Source organism: Mustela nivalis (genome assembly GCF_964662115.1).
Source record: "Mustela nivalis genome assembly, chromosome: 12".
Lineage (NCBI taxonomy): Eukaryota > Metazoa > Chordata > Mammalia > Carnivora > Mustelidae > Mustela > Mustela nivalis.
In genome coordinates, this window is record NC_139031.1 from 6209467 (window position 1) to 6235941 (window position 26475).

Genomic DNA, 26475 nt, shown 5'->3' on the forward strand with positions numbered 1-26475 from the left:
TTCTTACCATTCATTTTATTACTTGTTTTCCACATTCTTAAAAAAAAAAAAAAAAAAAAAAAAGACTTGAGCTTCCGATACGGTCGAGTTGGATGTGGACCACTGAGCCTGGGCTGGCCCCCCGCATCCTTGTCTGCAGCAGAGATGGCTGGAAGGAGGGTTCCCTGGCAGGGGAGGGCATGTGCCCCGTTGCCGAGCACCAGCAGGGGTGCGGAGCTCCTGCGGGCTCCGCCAAGGACAAGCTGTGCTACTTCAAGGTCACCTATGCCCTCTGAGCTCACCTGTTCCTTCACACCTGCTGCAGGGTCTGCGGGGTGCTGATACTTAAGAAAGTTCACCAAACAAAACCCTAAAATGCCCAAGGTAGGTGCTGACCTCTCTGTGACCGCTGCTGAGAAGGGGAGAAGGGACAGGAGGCCAGCGGGCAGGACCAAGGGAGGGCTGAGCTGGGGCGCCCAGAACCCTCGTCATCCTGACCACACTCTCCACCCCCTCCCCCCAGCCCTGTCTGTCCCTTTCAGGGGCTCCGAAACGTGCCCAGCCTCGCTCACAGAAGCCTGAAGAGAAACAGACTCATCTTCCTGAGGTCTCTGAGTAGAATGTCTAGAAGTCTTCTGTTCCTTACTCTTATCAAGTATGGCTACCTGGGGAGTCGGCCTATCCAGTGACGTGATCTCCTGGACATGAGCCTCTGAGACAGTCCTCCTGGGACTTACTCAGCCCTGAACACACTGCTGTCACCCGCTCGGTGACGTGCCGTCAGTCCAGCCCCTCCCCACCTCCCGCCTCAGTAGCCAGCCGCGTGTCCCTCGGCCCTGAGCAGGCACGGCAGCCACAAGGCGACAGCCCCTTTTGGGCCCCGAGCTGGCCTGGGTCTCAGCTCAGGCACCCGTGTTCCCTGACGGCAGAGCCTGCCGGGCAGCTCCTCCTAGGAAATGTGCGCACAGACAGTTCCCGAAGATTCCAAGATTCCTCACATCCAATAAGGACGGAAGTGGGAACACAAGGTTGGGAGAAGAGATCTGACCCTGGAGACAGACACGAGGCAGGTAAGCCACAGACAGCACTCCCGGTACACCGCTGAGGGCCACCTGCGAGGGGCAGGGGTACACAGCAGGCCCTTCTGGTCTGGAGACCCTAGTCAAGCCCTCGTCTCCCAAGACGAAGTCAACAAAGCTAACAGTCCCTTACACGTGTTACGGTTTGAATTGTGTTCCCCAAATTCCTGTTGAAGTCCTAACTTCAGTACCTAAGAATGTGACCTTATTTGGGGACAGAGTTTTAAAGAGGCGATCGAGTCACAGTGGGGGCACTGGGGTCCGACATGGCTGCTGTCCGACACAAAGCGGGAATCTGGACGCATGCAGACACAGAGAAGCCATGTGGACACGAAGATGACCAGTGAGAAGCCAGGAGGGAGCCCCGGGACACAGTCTCTCTCACTGCGTCAGTAGGAACAGGCCTGGCCACCCCCCGACCCTGGACTCTGGCCTCCAGGCTGAGAGTGAGGGTCTGCTGTTCACACGGACTGGGCTGTGGGCTGTGGTCTGGGCTCGCGGTATAATGTTCGGGGCTCTTCCAAGGACTCATCAGGAAATCCCGTTCGGCAGATGATCTCCCCAGCCTTCTGGGAGTTGGCTGAATTCTCCCGAGGGTGTGGAGAGGCAGGCAGCGGAGCCGACCAGGTACTCGTCCTGGGAAGAGAACCACAGGCAGCCCCTTCCTAGGAGCCCAGGACCCCCACACCCCACTCCTCTCACACTAGACTGACTCCACACAGGCAAATCCAGCTTCGGCCACGGGGCAGAGTTCTCTCCAAATGAAACCCAGGTCCCCGATTTACCAGGAAAGCAAGGGCCAAGCCCTCCTCCGGGCTGAGATCAGGGAGGGCGGATGCTAGGAAATGGGGCGGTCCTGGTCCCTCTGTGGCCGACGCAGTGGCCAGGCAAGCATGGTGTGCGTGTGCCTGTGGGTCCACCAGACCCCGGCTGGCTAGGGCCATCCCAGTGGGAGGGACAAGACAGGGACGCGGCATCTGAATGAACCTGAGCCAAGAAGGCCACAGGCGTGGCTGAGAACTGCGCCCCGAACAGTGGCCTCCCTGAGCAATCAGCGGTACAAAGTAAGGGGTGCTCAGGCCAACGGCGGAACTCCCAGCACCTTCACAGCCCGGAAGCAGGGAAGGTTCGGCCGGAGCAGGGGGAGGGCGTGGGACAGCCCCTAGGAGAAGTGACCAGGCTCTGGACAGCTTCAGCGGGACTGAGCTGATGAAGAAGGTGGTTAGGGGCGCCCCACCTCGGGACCCTGTGTTCCCCACCCCACAGCTGCTCCTCAAGGGCTCTCTGGACCCCCGCCATCAGGCTGTTTGGATCCTTGGGCCGGCTCTGAGCCCCCGGTGGCACCGCAGCCGCGAACAGCGGCTCTGCCTCGACTCTGCTTGCAGACGCCATCTGTGGGGGCAAGGCGGCAGTAGGCACTGTAGGGGTGGGGGGACTCCGGGGACCCCCAGAGTGTCCAAGGGAGGCATGCAGAGGCACCACCGCGCGGCAGCTGCATGCTGAGGAGAGCGGTTGCTGGGAAGGGCTGGAACTGGGTCCAGAAGGTTCTGCCGTGGGAGTGTCCGGAGGCAGCTGGGATGCTGGGCGGAACCTTCGGCAGGAAAGGCCTGAGGTGTCACCAGCCCTGCCGCCTTCCGCCTGAGCACGCAGGATCTTTGGTTTCGGCCTGGTGGGGCCCTTCGGTCTCCAGTAGGGCAGGTGTCTGTGCGCAGGGCCATGAGCCCAGCGAGAGCCCCGGGAGGGGGCCCACGGCCAGGACGCCTGGCGCTTGGGCCCAAGGCCCCGAGAGCGCCTCCCCAGCCGATCCACCTGGGTCCTCATGGCGGCTACTTCCTGAGACAGGCCTGCCAGGGCCGCAGCGAGTCGATCCAGCTTCTCAGAGAGGCCGGCGCCCAGGCTGCGGAGCTCGGGCTGCAGACAGCTTCCACAGGGGCATGGCGGTGGGGGCGCCTGCAGCAAAGCCGGCCGGACAGCAGCCGCAGCGGGCGGCTCTGGCAGGCCTCTGGGAAGTGGCTTCCCGTGGGTCCCCGCTGAAACCAAAGCAGGGACATGGGGTCAGAGTTCACGGGCTGTCAGAACCTTTCTTTCCCCCGACAGGGCCCCTTCAGCATCCTCCCCAGCCACTCAGGCCTGGCTTTAGAAGGGACAGAAGGTGGCTCCGGCTTGAGGACACGGATGCCAGTGCCCCGGGCATCAAAGGCGGCGGCACGCCTCCCAGCTGCTCCCCACATTCGTGACAGGATAGACCCGGGACCGGGTCTCGAGCTTTCCCGGAGCAGCAAGTGGCCTTCCCACCATCTAGGAAAAGGACCGCCTTTCAGGGCAGTCTAAGACCTCCCAGACCACCTAACCCTGCCCTACCGCGTCAGAGGGCAGGGTCTGGAGAAAGCTCAGTGGACAGCAAGAGGTCAAGGCCCTGGACAGTATCTGGGAAAGGGGCCCAGGAGGGCCAGAGCAGCCCGGGGCAGGGTGGCTTCCCGTGGGGTGATCAGAGGCAGCATCAGTGCCCAGCGCCGCACTCACCAGCACATCCGTCCTGACCTCTACCCACCCTATTCTGAGGTCAGACGCACAGGATTTTAGACCTTAAGTTATTTTTACAAAAATCACCTAATCCTTTCCCCTAAGGCCCTTTGGGACGGGTCTCCACCCCAGGCAAACCTCACAGGAAAGCGCACGTACCACCCCAGACCGGTGGGGCCCACCTGCCTTCCCCCACTTTGCCGCACCCCAGCCCAGCTCTGTCCCCTCTTCAGCACCCGGGCAGCCCGAAGGAAGGGGAGAAGGCCCTCACTTGTGGAGAACCTAACTCTGACCCTGTGGGCTGGAATGCTGCCTGGTCAGCTTCTTCGGGAAAGATCCCACGCAAAGGGCTAAGGGCTAGGATGCCGGCGGCGCGGCAGGCACACTTCCCCCGGGAGAGGCAGCGGGGCCGGCAACCTGGGGCTGGCTCGGCACCCTTGGTAAAACGGCTGCGCCTCCAGAGTCGCAGAAGTGGGGAGCTGGCGTCGAAGCCCCCCCAACCCCAGCTACTGGGGGGAGGGTCCCGGCACAGGTCCCCCGGTGAGCCAGGAGACGGAGCCCCACGCGCCCTCCACATGCCCCTGCCAGGTACAGGAAGGGCTTCCCGGGGCCAGGTGTGACACGGACCCCGTCTCCCCAGATGCCCTCGGCCAGGTCATTCAACACTACAGGGCCCTTTTCCTCATCTCTCTGCACGGTCTCGTCAAACCCCAGACTCTGATTCTGGGTATGATCTACCAGTAGGTCTGTCTCTAGAAAGTACGTTCAGGAAAAAGCCAGCTCTTTCTGTGAGAAAACAGTGAACGAAACAACCACCCGGGCCTCGAGGTGAGAGCCCTGGTGCCTCTGACCCGAACGAGCTGCGAGGCCGCCGGGCACAAGCCTCCCCCCGCTTCTGGACCGCCTGCCCCGCGGGAAGGAGCTAAGCAGCAGGCAGGGCAGGCGGAGACCACAGCAGACGCTGACCCCCTGCCTACCCTGTGCCCGCAGGGTCCCTGACGACCTAAGGGGTCGGGGAAGCCACCAGTTCACCTGCAACACTGGGTCGCCCGTTTCCAGGCCCCAGACCCCCGGATTCTTCACCGACCCTGGGCTTCCAGGCCAGGGACCCAGGGACTGATCCAAGAGGCTGGCAGGGCCCCGGGCCAGGCCTTTTCTCGGGCTGAGCGGCAAGGCAGGGGTTCCCAGAGGCCCCTGTGGAAAGAGCACAGACCACCTGGGGTGTGGACACCCCTTCTGACACGCGGATACTTGAACACGGCCTAAAAAATGGAACTTTCAACTTTCAAACACTGGTAAAACGGGGGTGCAGGACGGCCGCGCTCGGCCTGTCGGGGAGGCTGACCCCAGCTGAATGGCTCGCTAGGGCACGTGTGATGTGGGTGGACTGGATTAGTTCTGGAATCATCTGCAGCCAGGAAGTGACACCTCTAGCTCTCCCCCGAACGCCGGAGGGACCAGACGGAGAGCGCCGTGATCTGCAGGCCCCAACCCGGGGAGGCTCCTCCAGGCATGCGCTGGGGGCGCCCCATGGGCCATGGGGAACTGGCCCGTGCCCAGCCCACTCTGCCGTATCCCACGTGAGGAACATGGTGTGGTCCAGCCCGTGCTGGGGCCAAGGACTGCGTGGAGCCGCGGGCCTGCGTTGGCGGAGAACTCCCTTCCCAACTGTTCACCGCACCCCTACCTCCTCCAGCACTGCCCGGGGGGGCAGGCCGGCCCGGGGTTTCCGAGGACACGTCTTTCCAGGGCAACTGGAACCTGCCCCCCGTCTTCTCTTCTGCTTTTCCTGCAGGGAGAAACACCAGGTCAGGCCTGGACTGAGGAGCGAGGCTGCCTGGGGGAGCAGGCAGCATTTCTTGACAGGACAACCTCTAAGTTCTCCCACGTGGGAGAATCTCACTGTGGACAGTTCTTGTTTATCATCAAATTTGGACAATTTAGGGGAGCCTGGGTAGCTCAGTGGGTTAAGCCTCTGCCTTCAGCTCGGGTCATGATCCTAGGGTCCTGGGATCGAGCCCCACATCGGGCTCTCTGCTCATCGGGGAGCCTGCTTTTCCCCCTCTCTCTGCCTGCCTCTCTGCCTACTTGTGATCTCTGTCTGTCAAATAAATAAGTAAAATCTTAAAAAAAAAAATCTGGACAATTTATATTACTACCAACACACACACACACACACACCCTGACTTAAAGCTTCTGCTTGCCGCGCCGTCCACTCCGAAGACCTCCTTCTCGGCTAAACGTACTGTTGGAGGCCCGGCACAGCCACAAGCAAAGCCACCGGACAAGGAGCCAGGCTGGCTCGCCCGAGCCACGGATGCCCCCGGCCAGAAGGCCCAGCATCAAAGTTTGGAGAACCAGCCACTCGAAACCCTGCTTCTCTCTCTGTGTGCCCTAACTCCTGCTCGGATGCTTTAAATTCCCCAGTAAAGGGTGCCAAACTCAGACACCCCGCCCTGGGGACCAAGAAAGGCAGAGTCCCGGGTGCCTCCTGACCCCGCAGGGGCTGAGGGTTATTAATCCAGTTCCTCCAAGTCCCCTGACAGCTTTTGCCAACACACATCCTATGATAATAAGAACCACAGGACTAGCCCGGGGTGGGGGGTGTAAGTGTCCACAGGACTCCCTACAAGTCACATGGGCTGGGAGAGCGCCTCGGGCTTCCCTCGCTGAGAGCATCCCCTCGGACAGGGACATGGACACGCGTGGACGGACGGTATCAGCGCATATGGCGCGCACATGATATAGCGACAATGTATTCGTATTAGGTTCGTTGCCGGCTTCCTCACTCAACACAACTTGCTCAACCATCGCGGGGGCCCTATGCCCCGCCCCACCCTCCCTGTCAGAGGAGGCTCAGCTTGCAGGAACTCAAGCGTGACCAAAGCAGAGAGTTCCAGCAAGAGTCAGGCCAGGAGAGAATCCAGGCCCCCTCGCAGGAGCCCCTGGGCTCACCGGCACGGAGCCGGCAGGGGTCCCCGAGCTCGGCTCTCCCTGGGCCTTCACCGGGGCCACTGCCAGTGGGGGCGCCGCCTGGGCCCAGGGACAGGGGGCCAGGAGCCTTGCAGCTGGGCGGTCCCTCTCTGGCAACACAGGGGTGGGGACGGCTCACCCTGTGGGAGCAGCTGCCAGAGCTCGTCTCCTTCTGAGCTGCTGAAGCTGGAGCTCGAGCTGGAGCCGGGGCTGGGGCTGGGACCCGCCAAGCAGGCGAAGCGCAAGGGCCTCCCTGGCAAGATCCCCTTCAGAGAGTTCTCCAGGCAGCGGAGCGGGGAGGGCTTCGGGGCGGCACCTGGGGAAACAGCAACAGAAGAACATCGGTCCCTCGGCCAGACGACAGGCAGGAGGCCCCTCTAGCTCCGGGAGACCCTGTAGAGCTCCCGCTCTGGCCATGGAAGCTACGGGGCAGCGAAGGCAGCGCGCAGCTTTCCTGGAGTCCCAAGTCCCTGGCACCAGCCCCAGCGGTCTGGCTGCAGACAGGCCCCGGGTATGAGAGCCGGGCCGCCCCCCCGCCACTTGCTTCACTCAGCACCACTGGTCCAAGAGCGGGGACACAGACCTGTCCACGGGAAGCCCCCCAGAGCCAGCGCTCCTCTGCTGGGAATATTTAGAAATACCACATTTATCCAAATAAGCCAGACCCTGCCAGCCACTCGGGCAGGGCCGGGAAGGAGCAGCGCTGTCAGGACAAATGAGCAGTGGAAATTGCAGGGGGTCCCCGCCCGCCCGGGACCGCAGGCAACAGCTACAATAAGAGAAGCCACCAGTCATCCCCCGGAGAAACCCCACGGCCGCTGGAAACCATCCCCCTCCGTCCAGCGGGCCGGCTTACGGGTTTCTCCAGGCACGCGTCGGAGCGCGGCAGCAGCGGTCTGGGAAACGCACGCGCTCCAGCACGCAGCCCGGGCCCTGAGTGGGGATGGAAGGAGCAGAGAAGAGGGGAGGATTCTACTGGAAGGGAAGACGTGCCGGCAAACACCAGGGGGGTTGGCAGCTCACCGTCTTGGAGCCACCTCCATGGCCCCGGCCTGGCAGCCCCGTGGTCTTTGAGCCCTCGCTGGTAGCAGACGGGGACACCGCTGGAGGTAAGCGCCTGGGGGCTGGCCAGCTGGAAGCTGCTGGTGGCTGCTTCCCCCTGACTCTGTCCCAGATGAACTGGCTCCCCCGCCTCGCCTCTCAGTCCTGTTTAAACGGGAAGAAGCCCGTCAGCCCCATGGAGCACTGAGACAAGGAAGTCACCAGACAAGAGCGTAGCTTCTGCCACTGCTGGCTTCCTGGGCCACATGAGCACCAGCTGTGGGACACATGCCGGGCCTACAGATGTTCCCAGGAGCCACCCAAATCTTCCAGGACCTCTTTATCCCCAGACCCCATACCTGGACTCCTGGGGGCCCCACAGCTCAGTGAATGTGCTGGACACCAAGGCATGCGGGCCCAACACAGCCAGGATCGAGAGACGCTCTGCTGCCAAGGCCCGGGCTCAGGCCTGGACTCGGAGCAGCAGGAGGTGGGACTTGCAATCCATCTCCTTGGCAGGTCCCAGTCCCGGCCCTGGCCCTAGCCCCAGCCCCAGCTCCAGCCCTGACCCCAGCCCTGGCCCCAGCCCTGGCCCCAGCCCCGGCCCTGATGCAGCCCTGGGTACCCTGCCCAAACTCCACCCACTATGGAGAGGCTGGCAGCACTGTCCGGCTTCCTGGCCTCACACAGCCTCTGCCTAGGCCATTTCCAGGGCATCTTCTCCTCTCAGGGCTGACTGGAGTCTGGCCAGTTGCGTGGGGGGGCAGGGCCGGGGCTGGCTGTGTGACGGTCACCCTTCCCCGCTCCTCGACACCCATGCCAGGGCAGTCATGCTTTACCTTCCTTGTCTGCCGTCCAGTTCTTGGGCTCCCCTCTCTGGGGCGCCCTGTCCCCTGCCGAGGACCAGGACGAGGCTGACTGCGGCCTGAGCAGAGGTATCTCTCTGAGACAGTTCTCCAGGCCCTGGAGCGGGGAGCTTCCCACTGGGCTTCCTGTGAAAAGCCCACATTTGCAACCTTGGAGGGTCAGAGCTCAGTCTCTGCGAAGCCCGGGAGCCTTGCCTCTGTCCAGGGCAGCTGGGGCCACGGGAGGAGGCTCAGAGCACTGGGCCTGGCATGGCAGGCACCTGGAGCCCAGCACATGTCAGTCCTGGCTCTGGGCAGGCCTGCCTGGGCCAGCCCTGGAAGAGGCCAGCCTGTCCGAGCCGTGTACACAGAACCTGGTCAGTGGGCTGTGACAAGGGCGACCCATCCCTGGGAGGGAGGCCACCCTGCTGCCTTGCCCACAGACAGCCTGAGGCTCCCTGCAGCAGCCAGAGGGAAACACTCAGGGTCGTCACCTCCAGATACGACGCAGCCGGCTGAGAAGGCCAACACTAGCACGGTCACAGCTTGGGGGGAAATAAAAGCAAAAACACAAATACATCAAAAATCCTGCAGTTCTAGTGACAAAGCTATAGAAGCAGCAGGAAGTAGATGAACCAAAAATCAAAAAAAAAAAAAACGGAAAGGCCCTTCCTGGGTGAGCTGACATCGTGGCCACACTCTTTCCCGAAGGCGCGCGCTGCGGCGGGGCCGGCGGGGCAGGAAGAAGGAGAACCAGCGCTTCGGGCTGCCGCGGGGGCCGGAACAGCAAAGCTTAACCACAGGAGCCCCAGAGGCAGTCTCCCTGGGTTCTAGAGCCACACAGGGAGCTGGGCTGGAAGCTTCTAAAAGGCAGCATGAACTCTCCTGTGGTTGGGGTTCCTTAGAAAGTGAAGTGCACCGACAGAGGCCGCACAAGCAAGCAACGTGCGAACCCCCACGGGCGGTGCCGAGCGGCGGTCAGTGGGAACGGGCTGCGGCGAGCATCCGAGAAACTCGCAGGCAAAATTCAGGAAGGTGCCACAGGGAGATGGCAAACAGAAAGCAGGTGGGAGGCCTGCGGTTAGAGTTCCACCGCCAGCTGGGCCGCACGGAGAACAGCCCTGGAAGCTGAGAGAACGTGTGGCCGGCGGTGGTGACTCAGGACGGAGGACAGCACCATCTCTCCTCCGAACCCTTTTATAGCTTTTGAATGAGGCACTGATTACCTATTAAAAACTAAACCTTAAAAAGAAAAACTGGCTGCATTTGGGGGGAAAGAGCCCCCACAGTAAGGGGCTGGCCTCGGCGGGCGCAGGAATCCAGGCCGCCACAGGCACAGGAGGCCCCCGTGAGCCCGCGGCAGAGTCCTGGGGCAGCTCTAGGCCTTCTGCCAACAACAGATGTGGCAGGATACGGAGGTGAGCAACGGGGGGACCCAGTGTCTGTGGACAAGGCAGACCGAGAGCGCTTGGATGACTCAAGTGGGGACAAAGGTCAAGAGAGGACATTATAGAGTCCTACGGGATTCCAAAGACGTGTGACAGCTCCCCGTGGCCACCCCTGCCCCACCGAGACCGCGGCAGGCGGGCGGCACTTGACGAGCCGCAGGTCACCACTGACACTCCTTAAAGTGCTTTTACATGAACCTCGGAATATTTTTTCCTAGGTCAGAGGTCAGTCTATTATTACAGGCATTTCTTTGTGGCTGGGATAAGGAAAAAGTTGACACTAGAGGGGACCTCTTTCTATTTTGTAAGGGGTCTTAGATGTAGTCCTGCCCCTTCGGAGCTAAGTGCCACTGCCAGCCTGTGACAAGTCCCGTGTCCGCTCCTGCCCCGCTCTGCTCCAGACGCCGGACACGGCAGTCTGCCCCAGTTGGCTCAGACATGACGGTGGGCACGGAGGCCTCTCACCCTTCCGCAGGACCGACTCCCAGCCTCAGGCTTCCCAGCTCACCTTTTCCCCGTGGACGTCCCTGGCTGCCCCCAGGGCTCTGGAAGTCCAGGTCCCCATCGGTGCTGCTGGATGAGGAGAAGCTGGGAGGGGTGCTGTGGGGACCTGACAGAAGGGCAGGGCTGCCTCTCACATAGGCCGGCAGACTCAGAGCCAGAAGAGGACCCCCAGCCGCCTCTGCAGGAAACAGCACAGCTGACATCACGAGAAAGCCACTGGCCAAGAGGTCCCCTGGGCCCTGGGTTAGGGGTAGGCACCCAGGACACCGACCCCAAAGGATCTCCCCCAAGGGTCTCCCCTTAGGTTAGGGGCTCAAGCACTGGTTGAAAAACCCACGCGAACCCAACTGCAGGTCTCGTGGGGCTGGAAGGTGAGTAAGAGCCCTCCGAGGGGCCAGGGAGCAAGAAGAGCTGGGCTCCCACCACATTCGGGAACTGCTCAGGGGGACGCACCAGTAAGGGGGCAACAGAAGGGCCTGCAGCTGCAGAGGCCCAGGAGGAGGGACAGGGGACCCAACGATGTCCTCAGCACCCCTGGGCCCAGGGGCCCATCTACCTTCACGGTGGGATCTGCAGGGCTGTAGCTCGGGCCTCTGAGACCCGGGGTCTCCCGGCTGAGGGCTCCGGAATCCAGAGGCGGCCGGCGGCTGGGGAGGTAACGACCCACTCAGGGGAATGCCCTTCAGACAGGCCTCCAGGGCTTCCAGGGGTGAGCTCGAGGCACTGCCGGCTGGGACAGGGGAGATGGTCCTATCACCATCTCGGGCACGTGCCCCCGGCCCAGCCCCAGGCTGGCTGCCCCAACCTGCCTTCTGCAGGGCCGACAAGGCCCACACGGGTGTGGAGGCCTGCCAGGCAGAACACCCTGTGGGGGACTCTGGATCACTCCCTGTTCCCACAGGGCAAGGACAAGTCTGCACCCCAGCCCAGGGTGGCATGGAGATACCCACATGTACGCAGCGGCCAGCTTCCTGACGGGCAGGGCAGTTCTGTAAATGGAAGTCCCCACAATGGACAGCTTCCAGGCAGGGGCCCAGATTAGAGAGGACGCGGGTGAAGAGAAGGGAGTCACCCCTAAGAAGGCCCGCCAGGTCCTCCCCCTGCAGGCTGGACCTGCTCCCTCCCCTTCGGGCTGGCAGAACCTTGCTGGTGGGGCCGAGAATCCCACCCAGAGGACTTCAGAGATGCCCCCGGCCTTACCTTGAGCTAGGGGACCCCAGCTGGGCGCTTGGACCCCTCTGGTTTCTCCATCGCCCCCCTGGCTGCTGGTGGCAGAGGGGCTGCGGGTCCACTTGCTGAGCTGACAGGATGCAGGCCCCGGGGGGCTCCGGGCCCAGCCGTCCTCCAGCTTCACCGTGGAGAGCGCGCTGCCAGCTCCCGGACCGGGGCCGGGAGGAGGGGTCTGGAGGGGTCTGGGCCCTGTGGGAAGCCCCCGTGAGGCCGATACAGGGTCAGGACGGGGCTCTCAAGGCCCCTGGCTCCAAGGTGGTCATGGCTCGAACACCAGCACATGGAGCAGCTCACACCCCCATCTTGCCCCAGGCCCCTGTGGGGCACCTCCAGACGTTTCTACTGAGGAATGCCACATCAGTACCACAGTGTGTGCAAACACGACCCCAGCCCACACGACCATGATGAGAACACCCAATTCTCTGTGTGCTGGGCCGGAGCTCTAGCTTCTGTTCTCGGCCTCCTCTTCCCTATGCTCCATTCCTCCCTTCTGGAACTTGCAGCGCTACTCCAACAGTCAAGCTGGATAGCGACCACGGATTGATGGAGCACTTCCTACATGCTGAGCTGCCTTTATAGGGACGGCCCCTGACACTTGGCAACTGTGACCTACACGCAGAGGGAAGGCCTCGAGGGCCTGATGTGGGGGCCCGCTTGGAGCTGGAAAAGCGAACAGATTGTCGTCCTGGGGCCCTCCCGGACCAGCCAGTGGCCTTTACCTCCAGAATTCCTTGGGCAAGCCCCTGGGCCCTCCTGCAGCGGCGGGTCCCCCACTCCCAAGGGGACGGCGCGCCTGTGCCGGGCCTCCGGGATCTCCTTCAGACAGTTCAGCAGACCCTGCAGGGGACAAGCCCCGGGAGCTGCCTCTGTCTTCACTACAGGAAAGAGGAACGTATTGTCACCCTGAGCCCAGTCACGACAAATGGCAAAAAGTAGACAGTCCAGAAATCTGGGAATGTGGGTCTTCTTACGGTTCATTTAGACCTGCACAGGCCACTGTCTTCTTGGTGCTTGCTTTAAAAATGCCTGTCTTGGGGGTTCATGGGGGGCGCAGTCATCACGGGATGGAGCCCCAGGATCTGTGCTCGGCGCAGAGGCTACTGAAGACTGTCCCTCTTCCTCTGCCCCTTCCCCACCCCCACTCTCTCTCTCTCCCCCTTGCCTCTTAAAATAAATAAATACATCTTAAAAAAAAAAAAAAAGTCCTGTCTTCACACCTCCCTGAAGCAGACGGCAGGAAGGAGGGAAGAGGAGAAGCCAGCATCAAGATGGGGCACGACACAGGGAAGGAAGAGAGCGGACAGGTCCCTTCCTGCCTATGGTTCCCCCGGCGCTGAGCGGAGCGTCTGTCTGAGGAGGACCGAGCTTTTCACACGCACACACGCCCACAAGTACCTTCCTGTTTCTGAGCTTCACCATACCTGAAGGTGGGATCAGGGAGCCCCTTTCACAGATGGGGAAACCAAGGCTCAAAGGAGCCTCTCACAGTCTTCACAGCTCCTGCCCCCGCCACGCTGCCCGACACTACCTCCCGCGCCCCTAAGCAGCCACTTGGACTCAAAGCAAAGGGACACTCAGTAGCTCCTCCTCAGGGGTCCCACAGTAAGACGAGTGAAAGACAGGAGGATCCAGGGCCACGTCTGCTTCCGAGTTCCCTCCTACCAGCTGACCCAATGTCATTCTCCTAAGAAAGCCGCCTGCCTCCAGAAATAGGCCACCGACGACCGGGGAGCGGCTGCTCCTTTGGGAAGACATGGTGTTTACAGAGAAACGGCCACAGAAAGGCAACCTGAGCTTTTCTGGAGCTTCAGACCGTGGCCTGAGGAGACAGGATCCTAGGGGACTCACCTTCCCAGGGCAGGCTCTCAGGCCCCAGCTCCGCTCTGGTTTGCTGAGAGGCGCCCTGGCCGGCGACGGGAGGCAGCAAGCCTTGGGACACCTCAGGGTTCTGGGACCCAGGCACGAGGATCTGCTTCAGGCAGCTGATGAGGCCTTGCAAGGGGCTGTTCCCGGGGGAGATTCCCGCGGCACCTACAAGACCAGCCAAGGTCAGGGCCACCCTGACGACGGCCGCGACGGGAACCCCAGAAGGTCCGAGATTCCCACCTGTGTGGACAAGGACACCTGCCACATCCGGCTGTCAGGAGGCCGAGATGAGAGAGCCGCCCCACAGGCCTGTGTGAACGTGCATGCCTCCGTTTCCCTTCCCTGCTCCGCTCCAGGGCACGCCCCACTCTCAGCCTCTCACCTGTCCCCAGGGTCCCTTTCTCCTGTCTTCCATGGCCCTTCTTCCTGCTGGGGCTACAGGTAGGAGGGCTGGGCTCCCCACCTGGGGCTTCTGGGCCGTCCTTCTCTGTAGATCTTGGTTTGTCAGCAGTTTCTGTTACAGGAGACACAGAAAGTCTTTCTAGCCCTGGCTCCTGGCCCTGAGGAACTGCCCCAGATTGTTCCCCATAGAGGACAGGCCTCTCAGTCCCCCACACATCCCTGGGGGGCTGCCAAGTCCTAGAAACTTGGACTTGTGGCTGAGTCAGCTCCTGCACGCTTGTCCTAGGAGTCCGGCTTGGGGCTCCTTTCCCAGTTTCCTTCTGGTGTCACTGTAAACACCAAGACTGCTTGTGCTGAGTAACCCAGAACCCCCCAAATCCAGCCTCTGACTTTGCCTCAAGAAATGAGCTGGGCAGCCTTGACATGCAGGGCCCGGTCCTGTACTCACGCTTCTCAAACCTGAGCGTGGGGACACCCAGAGCCAATCCGCCAGATGGCACTTAAAATCACAGGCTGATTAGGGTCTGTTTTCAGGAGAGCCAATTTTAGTCCATATTCCTCTAAGACATTTTAAATAAAAGACATTCCAACAAAGGTAAAATTTGCAAGAATTTCTAGAAATACAATGAGACCCCAGAGAAATTCTAGTTGCTGGCCTCTGCTCTTAGGGCTGCCTTGGTGAGAAGGTCTGAGACTCAGGTCAGGTGCGCACAGGGGTGTCCCTCGCTGACAGGCCCGCGTGTTGGAAACCGCCTTCCGCTCACTGTCCGTGACCATGCAGGACTCTGCAAGCAGAGCTGGGCGAGAGCGGTTCGGGCACTGAGAATCACACTTCCTCTCTGCTCTACAGACAGGGGCCCTTGTCCTGCTCTCTGGGGAGGCAGCCCGCTTGAGCAATAAGGGAAACTGAGTCCTAAAGATAAGGAGGACGGCACAGAGTCCAGTCCCCCTTCCTCCAGGGTCAGAGCCCTGTCCTTGCTAGGTCGTACTCACTGCAGGGGAGGGGGCTCCCCTGGCCCCCGGCTCCAGGCGGGCTGCTGGACGACGAGCCGCTGCTCGACGTGGTGGCCATGCGGGGCCAGCCAGTGGACGCGTCTGGAAGGCAGCTGAGAAGGCCTTGGAACGGGCAAGCCTCCACGGTCCCAGCTGCTACTGGGGAGGAGGAGAGAACACACAAAACTAGACGGAAGCCCAGCAGCAGGGAAAATGCCCCCAACGTTGCCCCTCCAGGCCCCTCCTTGTCCTGTGCCACTGACAATGACCCCGATGCCAGTATCCCCTGCATGGTCATTCCGGGCTCTGAAACATAGATTCACAGCCCCAGTCTTGTGCTGACAGGATCCCCCCATCCCCACTTTCTGTGTCATTTGCCACCCACTGGGCAGGCTCCAAGGCCAGGGCTGGTGGGGACAGACTTCTCAAGGAAGTGTGGTCTGAGCTGAAAGCAGCCGGGGAGCAGAGCACGAAGAAGGACCAAGAGACTGGGGATGTGGGCAGAGCACAGGCTGGGGGACTGAGCCCCAGTGGCCATGCAGACTGGGCACTGCTTCTTCCTCCTCATCTCCAGAATAGAGACTGGCCTCCCCTGCCACACAGGGCACCATGGGACACGTAGAAGCAGCGTGAGAAAGGCCAGGAGCCACGGTCTCACAATCTACCCATGCCTTCTCAGGGGCAGACGTGCTCCCAGAACATTTGTGACCCAGACGACCCCACCTAGGGTTTGGTAGGGCACAGGCAGGCCCACGGCACCCAGCTTGAACTTGACGTTGTCCGACTTACCCTCAGGGCTCCCCTGCTCCCCGTCCAGGCTGACGGCCCCGCTCCCGCTCTCGGTCTCCGGGCTGACCTCCCCGAACAGGAACTCTGGAATCTCCCTGACCAGCTGCACCAGGGCAGTGAGGTGCAGGCTGTGCGGGGGTGCTCCTCCTGCCAGAGACGCCGCAGTGAACCCCCACACCCTCGGTCAGCTCAGCACTCATGCTTCTGCGCACGACGACCAACCCGCGTTCCGCGTCTCCCTCCTACCGCGTGGGTAGCAGCCGAGGAGACACTGATGTCCGGGAAGTGAAAGGGATCCAGCCGGGACTGGGGGCTGGGGACTCTGGGTAGTGTGTCCCTCATTTCTCGGTACCTCTCTGAGGGGAAGGCCACCAGGGCTGCCTCCCTTCCCCCTCCCACCGGCCGGGTCCTCTGCCCTTCCTGGCACCCCTACCCTCCCGGCTCCATCCAGCTAGTCCCGTGGGCCACCTCCACCATCCAAGGCCCCCAGCGGTCAGCCTCACGGCAGCACCCTCGGGAGCCACAGGCTGGCTCCCCATGTCAGTAGCAGAAAGGGGGTTTGAGTAGAGGGTGCTCTCCACGGTGACACCAAGTTTCTTCCTAGCGTGGCACACAACGGGCAACAGTATGCCAAGTTCACAGCCCTGAGGGCAAAGGGGGAAAGGTCACAGAGAGGTTTGGGTATAGAGCGTTTCAAGGGCTGAGGTCACAGTGCTCCCTGAGGAGTAGAGCCAGGGGCCGAGCACTGCCCAGTGGAAGGAGCTAGAGTGAGTCCGCCGGGGCCCAGGACACCCAGCAGCGCCTGACCCTCAACTACCAAGTTTACTCACCCAGGGGGCCTCCTTCCCTGGGAGTCTCCTGCCCCTCACCAGCGTAGCGCCTGCCTGCCACGGCTCCTCCGGGCTCCGCAGGCGACAGGAAGGCCGAGAGGGGGAGCAGCCCATCTGTCCCTGGGAAAGCAAAGAGGGAGGAGCAGCCTCCTGAGAAAGGAAGCCGGCCTCCACCTGCCGCACGCACGCACCTGTCACACGTGTGTTCGCGCCGTCACCCAGACCCCTGAAAGCACGGGGCCACCAGATGCTCAGAGCCCAGGCTGCTCAGCGTTCTGGCCATTCTGGGGCGCCCGGACTGAGTCTTACCAGAACCCTGGTGCAGACTACGGAAACAACAATGGCCTAAAACAATCAGAAGGCCCTCGGCTCGGCCTAAAGCTCTCGGAACACCACCTCTCATAGTGCTCATTTTGTAGACAAGACTCGGGCCTGGCGGGCTCAAGGTGACTCGGGACCTGCCTGGTCCTGGATCCTGCCTCCCTTCACTTTTCCCAGGCGCCGGAGCGGGCTCCTTACCCAGGGAGCGCAGCGTCTCGTAGTTCTCCCGCATCACGTCCCGGTAGAGGGCCCTCTGCCCCTCTCCCAGCAGCTGCCACTCTTCTTCAGAGAACCTCACGGCCAGGTCCTGGAAGGCCACGGACACCTGTGGGCACAGTCTCCGGGGAGTTGGCGGTTCCCTCCCAGGGTCACCCCCCTCGCCGTGTCTCCATGGGTACGCGAGGGAGTGGGGCGCAGTGAGGGTGTGGCGGGCACCTGACATGCGAGGGCAGGTGAAGGGGTGGGGGATCTGCTCACGAGACAGGGATAGGGTTGGACCGTGTCCACAAAAACAAATGCTCAAGTCCCTACCCTCATCCCCCATGAACGTGGCCCTCGGTGGAAACAGAGTCCTTGCAGATGTAGTCAGGGTGACGTCATGGAGTAGGTCAGGCAGGCCCTTAACCTGGTATGACTGGTGTCCTCATAAGAAGAGGAGAGACAGGGGCGCCTGGGTGGCTCAGTGGGTTAAGCCACTGCCTTTGGCTTGGGGTCCTGGGATTGAGCCCCGCATCGAACCCCATGTTGGGCTCTCTGCTTATCGGGGAACCTGCTTCCCCCTCTCTGCCTGCCTCTCTGCCTACTTGTGATCTGTCAAATAAATAAATACAATCTTAAAAAAAAAGAAAAGAAAAGGAGAGACAGTCACACAGGGAGAAGGCCCGGTGACAATGGAGGCAGAGAATGAAATGACACAGCCACACGCCAAAGAACACGAGGGACCACCAGAGGCTGAAGGCAAGGAGATCCGGCCCCTGGAGCTTTCAGAGGGGGCACAGCCCCCACTGCCCTGGTTGTGGGTCCTGCGCCTCCAGCACAGCAAGAGAAGCCACTTACTGGTGAAACCTGCCAGCTGGTGGTACTGTGTCATGGCGCCTTGTCGCAGTAACCCAGTCTCAGCGCCCCACAGAAGCCTGTAAAGTCCGTGGCCCCCAATCTGGGCCCAAGAAAAGGCCACCTCCAGGCTGGGAAGCCCAGCCAGCCCTGAATTCACCACGGGAGAGAGTCACTAGAGTTAACAAGCAAACTTCACCTCGAATGATCAAGGACCTGAGGTTCGGTCACGACCGCATTAAAACAAACAAAACGGGTAATAAGTAGGACAAAGAACAAAACTCTCCACACCAACTGTCAAGAATCAAGCAAGCGAGATGTTCCTGTGGCTCCTCGCAGCCCCGCCCCAAGGAAGACAGTGAGCAGAGTGTGCCAAACGGCCTGGCCTGTCTAGAGGAGGCAGACCCTTCAGCACCAGAGCAGAGGACAGTGCGACCGGGAATGGGGAACAGCAGCTGGCGCACCTGTCCTCACTGGCAGCCCTTGATCTTCAGACCCCAAACCCCACAGTCACGGTGCTTCCATAGACCTCTGGCCCAGCTGCTCTGCCAGACTCCAGGCCTGTGCTGCGCTGAGCCTGCGCTCACTGTCCCGGCCTCACTTGACCTTCAGGGCCCTGGCTGGCCACAGTGATCCCCATGGCCGTGACCCGTGGCATTGACCCCCAAGCCCGTGCAGTGCATGAGAGCCTTTCCAGGCCACCATCCAGGCCTCCTTGCCCCCGTCCCCACTCCCCCATCCCAGCCCCCTCCTGGACCTCTCCACTCTGCACCCCAGTGGCCGTGCAGTCGGGCACGGTGTGGCCTACCCCGCAGGGCTCAGAAGAGACCTGGAATCATCCTTGGACACATCCCCTGCTTTGTAAGATACAAAAACTGTCCTGTCCTAACTTCTTTAAAGATCATCACTAAGTGGGCTTTAAAATGGCCATCAGACCCTACAAGATTACCAGCATCTGAAAGGCACGTATTTCAAATTACAGCAAAAATTCGTGCAGGGCGCCTGGGTGGCTCAGTGGGTTAAGCCGCTGCCTTCGGCTCAGGTCATGATCTCAGGGTCCTGGGATCGAGTCCCGCATTGGGCTCTCTGCTCAGCGGGGAGCCTGATTCCCTCTCTCTCTCTGCCTGCCTCTCTGTGTACTTGTGATCTCTCTCTGTCAAATAAATAAATAAAATCTTTAAAAAAAAAAATTCGTGCAAATTAAGCAGCAGAATGTAAACTAAGGGAAGCATCCTTCTGGTGTAAGAAAAATGACTGAATAAAATGAAAACACTCCTAATAAAGCAAAGACGTTAATCCACTACCTTGTTTCATCAACTCAGGTCAGTGATTTTAAAAACCGTCACTGCTGCTGACTCTTGGCACTGTCACCTCCGGCACCTGCCCCCTCCTCTGCCAGTCACCCTCTGACCGCGGGCACCATATGGTGTCACAGCCCCTCCCCCCACTCTGCTGCTGAACCAGTGGAGACCCGCACCTGGCTGGAGGAGCCTCCCCACAGCCTCCCTGCCTCTGGTCCAGAGGTTCTCACGCTCTCTCGGACAGCCGGCAGACCCTCCACACAACACCTCCACCCCTCTGGCCCAAGGACAGTTGCTCCCTTTCAGGAACATGCTCAGACACCCTCAGAAACATCGCTCAAAGAGCCAACCCCATTTCTTACTGGATTCTGGACACATAAAACATAGCCAGCAGGAGGGTCTCCCCGCTGACCCTCTCCCGGGGCCCTCTCCATGGAACACAGGTCACGTGGACGGCAGCCGGCCTGGGCATTTCCCACCTGAAGGCGACAGCTACGTGAGACGCTCCGCCTACCTCTGCTCCGTCTGCCTCTCCCCATCCCCTCTCCCTGAACACTCTGCTGGATGCTAAGTGAGCCGTGTCCCCCGCAGGCTCTACGCTCAAGGGCCCAGACGTCAGAAGTGCGATCCTTTGTTTTGGGGCATTTCGGAGCTCTCAACAATTAACGAAGCAGATCTCTGCAGGCAGCTGGCCACACTGTCACCCTCGGTGTGGGTGAGGATTCCACAGCACCAAGAGGGGAAGCAGCAAACTGAGCTGGTAGACCCCGCGGCGCCAAGTCTCAGACTGGGACCTCTAGAGCTGAGAGCGGGTGCTTTTTCTGCTGGGCTTAATTGTGACTATAAAACCAGTGATCTTGGTAAACCTTAAGAAAACATGCAGCAAACATCTCATTTTTTAAGACTATTATTCCCCAGAGAAGTCTGAAGTGCTAGAACCTGAACAAAGAAATGTTCCTGTACACGCTGCTGAACAGCACATCCAAATGGTATTGCTCTGGCTGGGCCAGGGAATGTGGGAGAAGGACCCAGCGAAGCCGTGAGACAGTTCTGGGGGGGCGGGCGGGTAGGGGTGCTGGTTTATCCTGAGATGTGTCAGTGGAGTGAAAAGTACTCTCTCTTCAGCTTCTCCCATCAGAAGCTTTTTACAACATAATGACTGAAAAATAAAAGCACTTTTAGGGTCAAACGATTTCTTTCAGGTTCCTTTTAATTAGGGCGGATTTCCCTGCCTCGTCTTTGATTTACTAAATCAGGAGTAAGCCCAGAAATCGACAGTTTTCCAGCCACCCGTGATTCTGACACATTCTCAGCTTAGAGCCACGGGGGCAGGGGAGCACTGCAGCCCAGTCCCAGGCTGGAGTCCTGCCCGGCCGAGCTGGAAATGGAAAGCACACTGGGGAGCGGACCCCCCGAACACGGGCTCAGCCCTCCTTCTTCCCAAGAGCCAGCTTGCAAACGCCCTGCATTTGCGAACCAGAAATCAGACGACTGCCTAGACCTTTAAGGGGCAGGGATTATTTAATGCCGATTTCCGCCCAAAATGAGAGGTCTCTTCAGTTTCTCTTTAAATGCCTTCAGTAATGGCGGGCTCATCACATTCCCAGCAGCTGGGATATCAGGGGCCCAATCTGGCATTTAAGAAGTCCTGGACACAGGGGCGCTTGGGTGGCTCAGTCAGTGAAGTGTCTGCCTTCGGCTCAGGTCATGATCCCCAGGGTCCTGGGATGAAGGTGGGCATCTTTGCTCAGTAGGGAGTCTGCCTCTCCCTCTGCCCCGCCCCCCTGCATTCTCTCTCTCTCTCTCTCCCCCCACAGGGGACATAGGGCTGGACCTCAGGAGCCAGGCTGCCAGAATTCTAATCCCTGCTTCGCTTCATACCATCTATGGGACCTTGCCAAACTACTTAAGCCATGTGGGCCTCGGTGAACTTATTTAGAAAATCAGGATCATAAAGGCCTCCAGTGCAGGCATGTTGTGAAGAGTAAATGAATTAACGTAGGAAGCAAGTGCTGGGAACCCAGAAGCGCTCTGATTGGTGTTAGAGCAGCCGAGCCTGTCTGCCTGACGGCCCCGGGCAGGTCAGAGCCCCCCACAGCCCCACAGACTGGGCTCTTCCTCACACACCACTCCTGACTCTGAGGGCCTCTATCTCCTGCCTCAACAGACCCAACTCTTCAGACACCAGAAGAGACGGCTTCCAGGTCTGTCACCATCTCAGCCTCAAGACACATTCTTCAAGACAAAGTTCGCAAAAGATGGAAACAGGACCTGACTGTGGCAGGAGGAGGAGTTCCGTCAATGGCTTCTCTCTGCCCAGAAAAAGCGGAGGGAAAGTGAGGCATGCGTGTGTGAGGGAGTGAGCACGCGTGAGTGTGCAAACAAGTAAGGCACCAGTGCTTGCCCCGGGGGAGGGACACACACCGCTGGCCTGCAGTCTGGACAGACTGTCCCCTCAGGCCTTTCTTCACCTCCTCCGTGGCTCCCAGGCCTCGCTCCCTCAACCAACGGCAGAAAAGCTTTCTGGATTGCCCCAGGACTGCTGTACCTGCGCGGCCTCCTAGCCCGCTGCGGCCGTGCTCTTCCTCGTAACACACTCCCTCTACCCTGTCACTAGCCCAGCATGGACACCCCAGCTTCCGTGCGCACAGGACCCGTCCATACTCCACAGTTCTTCCCAGCCTGGACCCAGTCTCCCAGCATGCCTCAGGCTTGGATTTCCGTTTGGACCCTGTACCCTGCGGCTCCCACTTATTAGGCTATGACACTCGCACATCCCTGGGCTTCTGGGGAGTCACAACAGACAGAGAGACAGGCGTTCCCGGTAACTGTCCATCTGTTATCTATGGACCCCCCCAAGCTACTCCAAGCCGCCTTCTCCGCGAAGCTACACTGTGGGTAGAAGCATCCTTCTTGGAACATCAGACCTGAAAGACTGTTGGTCCAAATCCCTCATTTTTTAGAAGAAGAAACTGCAGCCTGAGGAAAGCCTAGCACAGGACCAGCGGACACACCTGAGCAAGGGTGTCCTTGCGCTGCTTCACGCACAGCCAGGGCAGCAAGGAAGGCTGCCCCCGTTCCCACAACATCCACTTTTCCTGGCTTCTCCCAAGAGCTTGTGGGCCATGAATGACTGGAGATTCTGATTCTGGGAGGCTAGATCTGGCCACAGAACGGCCCAGCCGCTATCCCAATACCCACCCACCTCCAAACCATGGAGGCTACAACTGGCTGAGGTTGGCCCAAGTTCATGGCCACCAAAATTACAGAACTGGCTCCAGGCGAGGAACGGCAGCAACTCTCCACTGGTATCACCATATTTTTCCTGGCATCTTCCCAGCCCCGCACACACTTGCCAGGACTGCCCAGACTAGGACAGATGGGGCTCTTTCTCCAGCTCTAGAACCTACGCACCCTATCAGGTCGGTAACACCTGGGACCTTGTTTCATGCCCCCTCCCCCAAGGGTCCAGGATGCTACCAAGAATAAAAGCATCAGATTCCCCTGAGGCCTTCATCCCCACGACTCCCTGGTTAACTAATAATTAAAAGGAACCAGGACGGGGAGGTCGATGCGTAACCCAAAGGAACGAGTTCCCGAAGGTGGGGACAGGCTCCACGTACAGGGGACGGGGGTGGGGGGGCGAGGGCTGGGGAGGAGACCGGGGGTCGTCGGAGGACCTCGACTTCTCCGCACGAAATCCTGCGCACCAGGCCCACCGGGGCGAGCACACCCGATACCAAAGTTGCTGGACCCCCGGGTCTTTGCCCCCCTACCACGAGACCGCCCCACGCCACGCCTAGCTGACCCGCAGAGGCGTCCGTCGGTCCGTCTGTCCTCCCCGGTCGCCTCACCTGGCGCGCCATTCCGGGGCTCAGCCTCCGCTCTCAGCTTCCGGCGCGGCCCGCGGCGCCCGCTCCCCGGCCGCAGACTGTGCCGCGACCCTCGGCGACAGCGGCGACCGAGATCGGCGCGCGAGAGAGCGGGGCTGGGGTTGCGGGCAGTGGGGGAAAGGCGAGGTTGAGCACGCCGCCGCCTCCCGGCGCCCCCCGCTCCGAGAAGGGTGGTCCGGCTTCCGCCCGGAGACCCCCGGCCTCGGCGGCCCGCTGGGCGCAGGCGCGAACTACATGTCCCAGTGGGCGCCGCGGCGCGGGCCGGGGGGCGGAGCCAGGGCCGCCTCCTCGAAGCCCCTTCCCCACCTGCTTCGCTCAGGACGCCGGGAAGCTTCCAGGAGGGACTCCGCGCGGGGTCCCGCCTGGTGGCCAGCTCGCGGATGTGTTCCGCGGAGGTACGCATCCATCCGTCATCATCCACCCATCATCCCGCATTTACTGAGCGCATCCTCTGTGCCAGGTGGAGATGCTCGGATGAACGGGACCCGCCTCTCCCAGAGGTCACGTCCCGTATACCGACCATTTCCGTGGCCGCCGGGAGGTGTGTGGAGGGGGGTGGGGTGCGGAACGGCCGCCGAGATGGGGAGATGCAGGGCAGACTGCGCGGGCCGCGCTCGCGGGTGGGTCCGAGTGGCTGCCACAGCCCCGCGGGTCCCCAGATCTGCCGGCGCGCTCCCTCGCTCACCAGAGCATCGGTCCGGGTCAAGACATCTCGTGTGACCAAGCGCTGGTCTAGTGGGTCGATTTAGGTGACCCCAGAAGCTCCTGGAACATAGGAGGCCCTGAAATAAATGTGTGATGAGTGAACCAGGCGTGGCCCCCACCATCGTCCGGGTCCGGACGCGGCGGGCTGGGGGTGGGGGCGGCTCCCAGCTCGGGGGCGCTGGGCGTGTGGAGCTGAACGGGCTCTGCGAGGTGGAAGCAGGGGTCCAGCGAAGCGGAGAGGCCCGGCGCCCGGGGAGCCCGCTCCCCCCGCTTCCCTCCCCCGTAGGGTCTCTGGAATATTTGGGGAAAGAGAATTTTTTGCCCAGCAGTCCCAGTGTTGGTCCCTGAAGCAGCTCTGGCCTTCCGGGGGTGTCCGCTGGCCTTGCTGATCACCTCCCAGAACGCTGGGGTACAGTGCTGACATCCTTGGCCTGGCCTCCAGGAAGGGCGTGGGGGGAGACACTCAGTCACTGCCCAGCTTCATGCGCCCGCCAAGCTCCCTCCTTCAGACACAAAGAATCGCGGGCACAGGAGGGCAGGGCGTCTGTGTAGCCGGCTGGAGGAAGAAATAATGACACCAGAGGCGATTCAGGGCAGGGAAAAGGAACGCTTCAAGCCCAGCACCTGATCTCAGGGTCCCTAAAGGCCATAGAGCCTTGTGGTCAGCCCCTTCCCTATGCTGTGTGGCCCTCATTCCTGCTGCGGCTCCCGCCAGCCAGCGTTTCCACACCCATCCCTGGTCTCAGGATCCCTAGGCTTTAAAATCCCTTCATTTTAAGAAATGAAATAATTTCTCTTCAGAAAAAGTAATATCTCCACCCAAGACACACCTTTATTGGAGGTATACAGAGTCCTGACCCAACCTTTGACTCAACCTCCCCTTACCTGACCAGCCTGAGACCCTGTTTGTAGGCTCTAGGCCAGCAGTGGCTAAGATTAATTCACCAACAGCCGATTTGCTGAATGACCAGCTCTCCCAGTGATTGAGAAACCTTCCTACCCCTCTACCCTAAAGTTTTATTTGTACCTCTGACCCCATTCCTGCTCCCCACCCCCACCTCTATATCTGCATTGCAAGATGATTGTGGAGAACTGTCTTAAATTCCATTTAAAGTGTTTATTTGGCAGTTCTGGACAGGAAAAAAAAAAAGGCAGAGGGTATATAGAACAGATTTTTTTTTTAAATTCTCAATAATTCAGATGGGTTTGCAGCAAATCAATATCCACTGGCTTAATTTTCATCATATTTGGCTTTTGGCCACTGGGGTATTGGGTGAGTTGGCTTTGGATGAATCAGCCAGCTGTAGTTTTCCCAAGCAAACTGGTTAGCGTCCTCTTAAAGATAAATGGTGCTATCCACTCCTCCATGTGAAAGTGGCTGCAATTTAAAAATATTTTCTAGTTTTCATGATTTCTTTTTATATCCATGAGGTTATTTGAAAGTACTTTCTAGCTTCAAAATGTATGGGTCCTTCTTAAAGTTCTTTTTGTTGTTGAGTTTCACTTCATAGTAAGAGAATATATGATGTTGCTTTTTGCTATGGATTTTCCGAGACTTGCTTTGTAATCAACTATGTAATAAATGAAACTTTCCCATGTTTGCTTTGAAAGACCATATATATTCTAATGTTGGCTGTAGGGATCTAGTTAGGTCTATTAAATCAAGATTATTGATTGTGTTATTGTTTCCTCTCCATCTTACCCCTTTTTGCCTTTTGATGTATCAGTTACTAAGAAAGATGTATTAAAATCTATTATTGTCTGTTTGTCAATTTCTCCCTGTATTTCTGACAGTTTTTGCTTTATATATTTTGACACTGTGTGTACAAATATATAGTTGTATTCTCCTGGGAAAATGCATTTTAGTATCATGTTAATTTTATTTATTAATATTTATTTATTATTTATTAACATTTATTTATTAGCATGTTATACTCTTTGCTCTAATAATACTTCTAATCTATAACTCATTTGATCTGATACCAATACAGCGAAACTAACTTTCCTTCGGTTAGTATTCATTTGGTATATCTTTTCCCATCCTTTCGCTTTCAAACTTTCCGAATATTTATGTTTCAGGAGTGTGGTTTTATAAGAGCCTACAACTAGAGTTTGTTGTTGAATCTCTTATCTCAATTAGCAAATAGTCCATTTGCATTTATTGTGATTAGCAATATATTTTTATTCAATTCTACCATCTATTTTGTGCTTTCTATTGATTTTGATTTTTTTCTATGCCTTTCTTTCTATTCTTCTATTGGATCAATTACTTTTTCTTTATTCACCTTTGAGGAATTCCCCTTGATTCACTTCTTTCTGCTAATTTGAAAATTATTTATTCTTCCTTTTCTATACTTTAAAATTTTCCACAAATATCTGATTTGATATAGTCTAACAATTAGTATTCCCACCCTCCTTCCACACAAAAGAAGAACTTGAATGCATTAATTCAATCACATCATTGCCCTGATTTCTGTATAATTGTTCTCTTTGGTTAAATCTTATTTATAAGCCCCCCTCAACTCATCTTTCTGTCTTATGTAATAATCAGTGCTGTTTATATTTACCAATATACCCACTAGTATTTTTGTTCACCACTTCTTCTCTTGTTTCTTTCTCCTTCCTTCTGGGTTCAGTGTTCTTCCAGAATTAAAAGTTTTAAAATTTTTTCAGCAAGGATATCTTAGAAGTAGAAGCTTT

At 58.9% G+C, this 26475-nt stretch overlaps 1 protein-coding gene across 7 annotated transcripts; it reads right to left on the reverse strand.

Moving 5' to 3' along the window:
* Positions 1–23290, reverse strand: KRBA1 (KRAB-A domain containing 1). 7 transcript variants are annotated; one of them, XM_082693512.1, is made up of 17 exons: positions 23032–23290; positions 17022–17148; positions 16503–16622; positions 15673–15819; positions 14884–15042; positions 13871–14002; positions 13471–13653; positions 12342–12497; positions 11593–11811; positions 10949–11122; positions 10397–10570; positions 8435–8587; positions 7578–7760; positions 6694–6870; positions 5269–5370; positions 4614–4775; positions 1–3088 (listed from the first exon to the last, which is right to left on the reverse strand). In XM_082693512.1, exons 1-17 carry the CDS (start codon positions 23041–23043, stop codon positions 2163–2165), a joined length of 3306 nt encoding a protein of 1101 aa, XP_082549638.1. In that variant the 5' UTR covers positions 23044–23290; the 3' UTR covers positions 1–2162. The 7 variants fall into 7 exon arrangements, with proteins under 7 accessions (XP_082549638.1, XP_082549639.1, XP_082549641.1 ...); XM_082693513.1 differs by having other exon boundaries at positions 14884–15039; positions 23032–23286; XM_082693515.1 differs by having other exon boundaries at positions 14884–15039; positions 17022–17130; positions 23032–23277.
* Positions 23291–26475: the final 3185 nt, after the last annotated feature.